Source organism: Xiphophorus maculatus, chromosome 18 (genome assembly GCF_002775205.1).
Source record: "Xiphophorus maculatus strain JP 163 A chromosome 18, X_maculatus-5.0-male, whole genome shotgun sequence".
Classification (NCBI taxonomy): Eukaryota; Metazoa; Chordata; class Actinopteri; order Cyprinodontiformes; family Poeciliidae; genus Xiphophorus; species Xiphophorus maculatus.
Window position 1 is genome coordinate 1494056 of NC_036460.1, and position 10382 is coordinate 1504437.

General features: G+C 42.3%; 2 protein-coding genes across 6 annotated transcripts in view; both read left to right on the plus strand.

The window, feature by feature from the left end:
• The window catches only part of LOC102220284 (anoctamin-7-like), an 18757-nt gene extending 18301 nt beyond the window's left edge, over positions 1–456 (plus strand). For all 4 annotated transcript variants that reach the window (XM_014472190.2, XM_023351942.1, XM_023351943.1 and 1 more), the window contains one exon: positions 1–456. This exon is cut by the window's left edge and continues 166 nt beyond it. The gene's annotated coding sequence lies outside the window, so the exon portion shown is untranslated.
• An 847-nt stretch (positions 457–1303) lies between these two features.
• On the plus strand, positions 1304–9692 carry eif4h (eukaryotic translation initiation factor 4H). Of its 2 annotated transcripts, XM_023351928.1 has the most exons (8): positions 1304–1402; positions 4079–4266; positions 5220–5284; positions 5423–5519; positions 6666–6749; positions 7019–7168; positions 7599–7714; positions 9271–9692. In XM_023351928.1, exons 1-8 carry the CDS (start codon positions 1353–1355, stop codon positions 9274–9276), a joined length of 756 nt encoding a protein of 251 aa, XP_023207696.1. In that variant the 5' UTR covers positions 1304–1352; the 3' UTR covers positions 9277–9692. The 2 variants fall into 2 exon arrangements, with proteins under 2 accessions (XP_023207696.1, XP_023207697.1); XM_023351929.1 differs by lacking the exon at positions 6666–6749.
• Positions 9693–10382: the final 690 nt, after the last annotated feature.

Below are 10382 nucleotides of genomic sequence, written 5' to 3' on the forward strand. Positions count from 1 at the left end.
CTGCATCAGAACTGAAGGCAACGAGACCGGTTCATGTGGAGGTTTGACAACCTGCAGAACGGGGTTTTCTTCATGGATCTTCTGGATGTTTACTGGATTAAATAAAATAATCCAGTGTTTACTTGTCATAGAACAGTGTGCCAGTGGAGAAGTTGTATCTTCCTGCCCTTATCGTCTGAAACCGGAATCAAAGACCTGTGAGATTTCTGAGTAACTCTCCTCAGAACCTTGACCGACCCAGAGCTGGAAGCTTCTCAGGAACGTCCTCAAACAGAGAGGCTTGAAGAAGAATCACTGAAAATGAAAATGATCCAAGGCTCTGCTGTTAGAGAGAACTAATGCCTGTTCCTTAACTAGCTTTCGTTGAGTAATTAAGCAAATGTTTGGGATATTTTATAATATTTTGGAAATAATTTTGGAGATGTTTCTGTTATTGCATTAAACTTCTGATACTGACATTGTTTTTCTCATAATTTCTCCTCAGTTGCAGTTATATGGGTCATTGATGTATAAATAAAAACAATAGTGTCAATGAAAGTCTTCGGATAGTGAACCTGTAGTACAGCTAATGCTCTGGAAGTCGGTATATTACTGGACTGGACTTTGTATATTAGCCACGGTAGCTGATGACGATCCTCAGGCGCCATTACTATGCATTGAATAATGTCCACAAAGCCATACTTCAATGCAGTATAAGGAGGATTCTGTCATAAACATGGTTGTAGCGCCCTGAATTCTTATCTGTTTTCTATAAAATATGGATTAAATTAAAGCTGAGAACATTTCCAATTTTTCGATAAAAATATATTTTCTACCCGTATATAAATCAATAAACAGTTTGGTTTATGTTAGTTCTGTCAAAATGCAAGAGAGGACTAAGCATATTTCTCTTTTGTATTGATCAACAAATTGTAGAAGTCATACTTGGGCTCTTATGCTTTATGAAATATTTCAACCAATTTAAAATTGAATATTGTCACATTCTACAAATAAAGTTTGTTTTATTCAGGACATTTCAGTTCACGTGATTCACAATACGTCTGATAGGTTGGGTAACTGTGTGTATGTGTGTGTACTTTAGTACTTTAGTAAGTATTGATTCATTATTTCATTTTATTATTTCATGTAATTTCATTAGTTTAATTCAATCCACATTAGTTCAGCGTCATTTACTGAATTGCGAGGACACGTACTATACTAGTTAGTTTAGTTTAGTTTAGTTTAGTTTAGTTTAGTTTAGTTTAGTTTAGTTTAGTTTAGTGCGTTTGTTGTTTCCGGTCAGGCGCTGAGCGGGCAGCTGAACCCGCTCGGCTGTGACGTGTAGGACCTTCCTCTCCGACACAGCAGCAGTAATGGCGGACTACGATGATAGGGCCTACGGCAGCTTCGGCGGCGGCAGAGGGTGAGTCCTCGTTCCGAAACCCTAACGTAGAGTCGGACCGGACCGGCTTTTTCTGAATCCCGGCTCCGGACCCCAACCACACACGCTGACTGGACCGGTACTGATAACTATCGGCTCGGAGCTCTTTGAGCCTCTGCACTCTCTGAGCAGGCCGCGCTGGGGTGTGGGGAGGCCGGTGAGGGCGGCCGGGAAACACCGGGGATCCTGGAGCTAACCGCTTCCAAAAAAATGCAGTGCTGTGGCGCATCTGTCACCGACCAGAACAGCATGGTTCTGATCGGTGTTCGTAACAGTGATCGGGTTCCGGTGCCGGGCGGCACCAGAGGCGCGGCAGGTGGAGGCTGAGGTGGAGCCGGGTTGCTGCTGCAGGCTGCCCGCATGGCTGCATCATGTGTCCGCAGAGGCATCCACAGGTCCCACAGTGAGCCCGAGGATCGATCGCTGCGATCAGATACCGACACCGGACGGTTCTCGTGTTCCTGGTCGGGGAGGCTGCTGGTTTCTGACTGTTTCAATGGTTTTATCTGGAAACCAGTTGGTTTTCTTCAGCATGTCTGCATCTTTCATTGAACGGCTTGATGCGTCTATAGGTTCCCATTCACTCAGATTATTCATTCAAATACTCGATTCAGTTACATTTAGAATCCTGAAGTCGACATTTTAAGTAAAAATACACAAAAAATTCAGCTTTTAAATATAAATAGATGAATTTTTCAGCCCCCCAATTCCTTTGATTTATTTGTATAGTTTGTGCTTACGTTTTTTATTCCAGTTTGCTGGAATAAAACATATTAGTAGAGAAGTGCATCACTATTTAAATATGTGACATTTACAGGAAAATACCAGAAAATATTCTCATTCACCTACAAAACATGAATAATAAACGTATAAATCCTTAAATCTGCCAGTTATGGAAAACTCAGCTGGAAATGTTGTAACCTGGCAACTGTAACTGGACACTTGATCACATGATCAATACTAGATTTATCTGTGATGATTGGTTAGAGGGATTTGTGATGCAAGAAGAGTTTTCAGGAGTGAAGTCTCCTCAGGACATCGGATCGTATTTTAAATCCTGCAGCTCTTTGATTGGATGTGGATGCTGTGGAGTCTCCTGTAGCAGTCAGTTCTGCTTTAAACCTGAATATGCCTCTGACTGAAGACTACTAATTTGGTTTTGCCGCTCCTCTTTAAATCTCTGCCTGGCTGTACGGTTAGAAATGGGCGGCGAGACGCTGGAGTAGGGGATACGATGAATGAAGGAGACAGTTTGAACTTCCTCCTGAAGTCTCCTTTTCATCTCCTCTGGGGTTTTGGGTCATAGTTTAGGTATTGTTTCAGCTTTTGAGATGCCAATCTGCTGCTCTGTTGTAGAAAAATACCTTGTTGCCACGGCTACACATCATAACAGCTGCCTTAAAGTAAAGAAGTTGGAGCAAAAGCATTCTGGAGGGAACCTTTGGGTCGGCCATGTTTGTCTTTTTAAACTGGTTTCATGCAGAAACCAGTGGAAATGCCTCCAGTGCTCTAAGCTCTACTGGTGACTAGAAGCTCAGAGTTTTGTGTCAGAACTTTATAATTAATAAATGTTATTTACTTCATAACCAAAGGACCAAACATGTTCCACCGTCAGTTTGTTTATAGTCCACAAGTGAAACGAAACTGAAACTGTTGGTGTTGGTAGGAGAACCGGATCACAGATCAAGAACAGATGCTTCATTTTAATATTTATTCATGTTTTTCCTCAAACAATATTTATTTATCTGTGAATGATTGTTGTTTCAGTACATTATAATATTTCTATAATAGAATCTGCTGGGCATCGATATTTGAAGCTGGTCAGTTTGTCTCCATCTTGCTGCTGTTTGTGTTCTGGACGGTGGTATTTGTTTGGTCAAGTGATGCTGATGCAGCAAAGGATTATGGGATGTTTAACTGAAGCAGAAAAGCAAAGTGAGCAGTTCTGGTTGGTTTTCATGGGAAATGAGAATAAAACATTTAATATCTGTAAAAATTCATTGACTGTTTATCACCCAAATTTTCATATGAGTGCGTTCTTAAAATCTGTGATATCTCTAGATTTTACTTTATTCACTTTTAGTGTCTTGGAAAAAAGATGCTCCATGTTTTATTTGGCAATGAAAAATAAAATTATAGATGTTAATATTCATATTATTTCACTGTTGAAGTGTTTATACCTGAATTTGAAAAACACTTTCCTAAAATACATTCATAATTTTTTTAAATAATTTTTTATGCCTAACTTTTAATTCATTTTTATATTTTTGGATTTTTCATTAGTTTTTATACATTTTTATGTATTAACGTTTTTTTTTATTAAATGTGTTTTTGTTCCTTTATTTTTATTCATTTTATGTATTTTTGAAATGTATTTATTAAAATAGTTTTTTACCATTTTTGTGTGCGTTGCAGCAGCTTGATGGAGAGTTTACTGATGAATGGGAGGAAACATCAAAGTGATTATTATCCTGATTTTTTATTCCTGAATTTTCCTCTGTAAGGATGAAACCAGGTCCAGACAGTTTGGTCCTGAAATGGTTTGCAGAATCTCGGCTCTGCAGGTTTTCTGTCTGAGCAGAAAACTGTCAGATTGTTTAGCAGCATCAGGAAAACGTGCTCAGGATGTTGAGCCTGATTTTGTGGTGCGTCCCTCAGGCCGCGCGGCGGCGGAGGGTCCGGAGGCCCCCGGAAGCAGAAGGAGCTGCCCACAGAGCCCCCGTTCACAGCGTACGTGGGAAACCTGCCTTTCAACACGGTGCAGGGCGACATCGACGTCATCTTCAAAGAGCTCAACATCCGCAGCGTGCGATTGGTCAGAGACAAAGAGACAGACAAGTTCAAAGGTGAGCGGATGTTATTGTTTTGATCCGGTCGGAGCGATCTGGGAACGTTTAGGGAACATGGATTCTTCACTTCAACGGTTTAGTGATGAAGGAAAGTTTATTTTACGGCACCAAAACTCAAACATCCGTCAAACGTTCATCAGGTTTCTGATCAGAGAATCAAACTGAACATAAATCCAGTTTATGGACCAGCAGAATTTTAACTTTAAATTAATTACTTAATAGTGAGAATAATAATTTGAAATAAATAGTATGACAGCGTATTTAAGCAAGTAGAATATTTTTAATAAATAAAATAAAAACATATTCAAGTAAATATTTTCAAACATAAACAAGTTAGATAAAAAAATACTATTTTAAATATGAAAACTAATAAATAGTTTTCTATCAATAAAATAAATACATAAAACAATACATTCTAAAATATTAATAATGTGCTATATTCAGCGTTTTGCCCAGTGTATAATCAGCCTGGCGGGCCACCAGGCTTTACTTTGGTCCCCACTGCACTAAGCATTATTTATTTATTTTAGCTTTTTAATGCCTGAGATTTTAAGACTTTATAGTTGGTGGTCAGGTATTAATCTTCCAATAACACATAATTATCAAGTAATATTTTAAAATTTAAACATTTTTAACTCAAAAAACTGGCAGTCATCTAACACTGAGCTCAGCAGGTTTTCTGGGGGAAACTATGTTAAAAATATATTCCAATAAAATACTTTCCTCAATAAATATAAATACATTTCTGAACACATTCATTACATTAACAGTTTATTCTTGGAAAATATAATTAATAATCTTTAACTGGAATGTGTTGAGCAACTATGCACTTGATTTTTAAAGCAATTCAACATTATTATTATTATTATTATTATTATTATTATTATTATTATGCCTAACGGCTCTGAACTCGGTGACACTCCTGACTGAGTTTGTTTTTGTCTCTTCAGGTTTTTGTTATGTTGAGTTTGATGATTTGGAATCTTTAAAAGAAGCGTTGACGTACGACGGCGCGGTAAGTTTCCGCTCAAAACGGTTTTTACTTTAATCATTCAGTAAAAAACAGACTGACTCCAGACTGTCGGGGGATGATCAGGAGTTCAAACAGGTGGTTCCGTCCTGTGAGGCTAACCTGACCCTTTGACCTCTGCAGTTGCTAGGCGACAGGTCACTGAGGGTGGACATCGCAGAGGGACGAAGGCAAGAACGAGGAGGGAGTGGCTTCGGCTTCAGGAAAGACGACGGTAGAGGTATGAGCACCGAAACGCCAGCAGGTGGCGCCAGGTGTTTGGAGAAGCCAACAGCAGGAGAACAAATCAGTTTAAAGTTTAAAGATCCCGGACGAGCCCCCGGTCAGATGAAAACCAGACCTGGGTTATATAGAACAGGCGCAGAGGGAAAACATCCAGATGCCTGATCAGATGAGATGTTAGCCGCTGGTTTAGCTAGTGAAAGACCTTCCAGGTGGGTTTACCTGGTTAACATGTTTCTGCTGATTCCAGCTGTGCACGGCGCGTCGTAGACACGGCGTCCAGCCTTATGCTGGGCTGGTTCTGGTTCTGGTTCTGGTTTTCTGCGTCGTTCTGGTGTTTTAATGAGGCTGCAGCTTTGATTCATGATCCAGGATTTTATTCTCCTTCTTTTTGTCCTGAACTGTTTACTGAAGGTTGAAGAAAGAGAAGAACAATAAATCATGCAAACGGAAACTATTGAGTTTGTTTTAATTTATCACTTGATCAATTGATTTATTGATTATTGATTCCAACCATGCTGTTTATTAAAGCTAGAGGTTTAATATGAATCTATTATTTGGTTCTATACACAGGGAGTTAATAAATAATGAAAAGCAGCTGATTGTAGTAACAGGGTTCATGCTATAGGTGGCGCACCATGACAGGAATGTTTCAAACAGCTGAATTAGTGTTTCAGCCAGCTGGCCAGCAGCATGCAGCAGCAACAGGGGAGCCTGGAGAACCTTTGGCCCACAGGAACATCTGGATCAGGACTGAACTGTGGGAGACAGAAAGGAGAATATCAGACAATAATTAATAATATAATTACTAATAATGAATAAAGTTATGAGAGTTTTAAGTATTTAGATCAAATGTTTTTAAGTTTGTTTGGTTCTGACGCTCCTTTTCCTCCATCCTCCCTCTCCTCTCCTCTGACCAATAACAGCTTCTGTTTCTGAGCTTCACTGCTACTGCTTCTAACGCCTCCTCTGATTGGCTGATGGGACACTAACAAGCTCCGCCTCCTCACTAGCTGCTTCTAGAAGGAGATGCCGACTCCTCCTCCTCCTCTCTCTCCTTACAGCCTCCTCTCTCCTCCTAACCTCCTCCTCTCCTCTCTTCTTCTTCTCTCCTGTCGGTGTTAAACTCCCGTGTCGTCTGCAGGACGAGGAGGTCCTCGAGGAGGCTCCCGAGGAGGAGGCGGAGGACGGGACTCGCGAGATGACTTCTACGACCAGCAAGGAGGAGGTGGGGTCAGATGATGCTGGCCAATCAGACGGCTGCTAGCTGGGCTGCTGCCAATCAGACGGCAGCAGGGTAGTTTAACTTACGAGCGACTTTTAAACTGAAATCAGATCCAAGCAGCGTCAGAGTTGCTCTACTTGTCCAGCAGGTGGCAGTGAAGCTCGCGGAAGCCCCTCCCCCCCGTATTGCTTCCCATCATCCCTTTCTGTCATCTCATTTTCACGGCGCCCCTAGTGGCGGTAAGCCGACTGACGGTCCGCTCGTCTCCGCAGGTTTCAGAGACGATGACTTCATGGGGGGGCGGAGTCGAGGCGGCAGCAGTCGTCCCGGCGACCGGCCGCGGGGAGGCGGAGGAGGGATGAGTCGCTTCAGAGACGGGCCGCCGCGCGGCGGAACGACAGACTTCAGGGAACCGTCTGAAGGTGGCGCCACCTGCTGTTACAGATCGCTGGGCTCTTTACAGAGGAAAATGATTATTTGTTCAAATTTAAACTTTTCTGAACAGATGATAGAATTTGAAAATCCTTCAATAACAACAGGAAAGTTTTCACACCCTGACTGTTGGAGTCTGAAATGATCGCCTGGGAAAAGGAGGGAATCACCATAGCAACCAGCTGTTCAGTGTCTTCCTTCAAACATCAGTCAGATCCATATGAGTCTAAAATAGGAACAAAAACTCAAATAATTCCTGAACTTTGACCCCAGATCACATCAAGTCCCCTACTCTAACATCTAGTTAATCCCAGCTTTTGCATCAAGATGAATTCAGCCTGAGTTTGAACGCTGACGTTAACCTGTGTGTGTGTGTGTGTGTGTGTGTGTGTGTGTGTGTGTGTGTGTGTGTGTGTGCAGAGGAGCGTGCACAGCGGCCCCGCCTCCAGCTGAAACCCCGGACCGTCTCCGAACCGCTCAACCAGGTCGCCAACCCGAACTCCGCCATCTTCGGCGGAGCCAAGCCGCGAGAAGAGGTGATCTCAAAGGAGAAACCATAAGAGACTGACAGGGGGGGCAGGGGGAGGAGGGGGGGGGGGTCAGGGGGCAGAATCAGAGGATGAGTGAACTCTGGGTTAAAAACGCGGAATGATGAAGCAGCACAGTTAGCATTCCTTCAGACAGACGGCTGGACGGACGGCGAGGAGAAGCTCCTCCTCTTCCTCCTCTTCTTCTTCCTGTTGGAGCAGAAAATTTATTCTTAGTGGGAATAAATGGGAACCACAGACACTCTGTTCAGTAACAAACACAGCGAGCAGCTCGCCAATGCATGTCCAATCTGGGTTTCACCTCCGCTTACTGTGATGTCACACCTGCATCCTCCCGTAGCCCCGCCCCCAGCAGGTCAAACCTGCACCACGCCCCGCCCCTTAGACCTCATTGGTCAGGGTATAGACATTTGTCTCTTTGCCCCGCCCCTTTTTTACGTTTCCATGGTGACTGATCTTCAACTTTTATTTATCTGCTTTTATTCCTGAAGGGGCGGGGCTTATCATACAGGCCCCGCCCCTTCAGGTTGATCCCCTGGTCTCACCTGCTCAGATGGAGAGAAACGTTGCCTTCGCTGTCCGCAGGATTTCCCGAAACGCCGACTCACAGGTCACATGGTGACCGCCGAGGGGCGTGGCCTGCTAAGCGGCCCGCTCTCATTGGTTGTGTCAGGCGGTGATGTCATCCTCTCAGAGGAAGAGCTCTCCTCTGATTGGTCCGTTGATCCACACTGAAAACAGGAACGTTCTGGCTTTTCCTTCTGCGCTAAAACGTAACTGGGAAGTTTATTCCCTCCGTTCAGCCGGGAACGGTTTTCATTTTAGTTTCATTTTAGTCAAATTTCCTGGAAACTTTCCAGTTTCATTTCTCCCCACAGGGTGGCGCTCATGCTGCTTTCTGGACGGTTAAGTTTTTATAAACAGCTTTAATTACTGGTTCTGGTTCTGAGTCGGTTCTGATTCTAAATTTGCTGCAGTTATTTATTTATTTTTTTAGTTTTGAGCTGCCATCTCTGGACCAGAAGAACCGGCTCCTTCATTTCTGTGCTGATTTCCACGACGGCATTTTAAATAGAAAAACAAGGAGTACTTTTCTGCCAAAATACTCAGAAATCTTAAAAATAATATCAGAAATTTTCTGGAAAATCAAGGAAATTTCTGATCTCCAAAAGTCAAAAATTTGCTAGAAAAACTAAAGAATTAATTTCTGAACTCCAAGAGTTCAACATTTTTTAAAATCAGAAAAAAAAAATCAAAAAGTATGAGAATAATCTTTTTGACTTCTTTTCTAGATCATTTTTGAGATTATTCTCAGTGTTTTGGTGGGAATGTACTCCTCTGTTCTGACCACAAGGTGCCGCTGTAAGTGTCTGAGTAGCAGAGCGGATCTGTGAGGTTCTGGTGTTTAGCTGAACGGATCGTGAATGAAGGAGGAAAGAAAGAGATTCTGAAATGTTCTGTTTAAATTCTCATCTGCTTTTTTCCCCCTCTTTCTTGCTGCGTCTCCTCTCCCCGACTCTGCTTCCACCTGTCTTTGAATGCAGCACTGACTCGTTTAAAGCCGCCGCCACAGACTCCCCCGACCAGACGGTGGCGCTAACACGCCTTGTTGCCAACCCAGAAGAAGAAATTAGAAGTTTTGTTTGTTTCAGTGTGGATCAGACGCAGACTTCCACCGAGATAAATGTTGTAAAGTCCAAACTCTTCCTGTCCAATAAAGCTGGATCTTTGGTTTGTAGCTCCAACTGTAGCGTGTGCTTCTTTTGGTTTGTCGGACCGGGTCACCGGGTCTGGTGACCCGGTCCGGTGTGGATCTGGACCGGGTCTGGGTTCGCTTCCCGTCTGACAGAGCGGTTTTTCTTTAGTGGGACGGTGAAAGGACGACGTTTTACTTAATCTGCCAGCTTTTTGTTCGTTTCTTGATCCAATCTGTTTATTGCAATAAAACTGTGTCATCATCATCCAACACCGACCCGGGTGAGTTTGATTTCATGGCGGAGGAGGGCGGGTTGCTGCCGGGTCCGTTTGGACGAGCAGCAGAACCGGCGAGCTGCTGCTTCCATTTACTTTAGTTACTTTTTGAAAAGATTACTTTTAGGAGTATTTTTACTTTTACCTGAGGAATTTATTATGAAGTATTTCTACTCTTGAGTAAAATGTTTGGATTTTCTCCCCACTGAATGAAAAACTAAAAAAAACAGACAAACTTGCCGTTTCTGTTATTTATTTATTGAAAGAAACTGATTTGGAAAAACTTCAATATTTTTATTACATGAATTATTGTAGTTTTCGACCTTAAAGTAACAAAATTTCCATGTGGCTTCATAGTTTGGTCCGTCTGATGATGTAATTTTTAAATATTAAATGACTGGTAATTTGACCAGTTGGTACTTTTTACCAAATACTTTTTACTCGTCATTTCTTGATACTTTTTTACTTGAGTAAAAACATTTGGAGTATTTCTACTCTAAGTTTTTGGGTTCTCTGCTGCCTCTGCTCAGAAAACTTTGACCACTGTAACCTTGTGAAGGTCTTCAAGGTCAAACCAGCATCAAAGTCGACCCCATTTTTATTTTTTATTAATAGAAGTGAACCATTTAAATCGGCGGTGGGAACACTTCCACTGATAGCTGAGCTGCTTTTTGATCGTTTTAAA

Bases quoted from the DNA above. Each gene is read 5' to 3' on its own strand.
- eif4h (XM_023351928.1), top strand. From the start codon at position 1,353: ATGGCGGACTACGATGATAGGGCCTACGGCAGCTTCGGCGGCGGCAGA. The intron at 5,520-6,665 runs GTATGAGCACCG...TGTCGTCTGCAG, and splicing joins CAGGAAAGACGACGGTAGAG to GACGAGGAGGTCCTCGAGGA. The intron at 7,169-7,598 runs GTGGCGCCACCT...GTGTGTGTGCAG, and splicing joins CTTCAGGGAACCGTCTGAAG to AGGAGCGTGCACAGCGGCCC.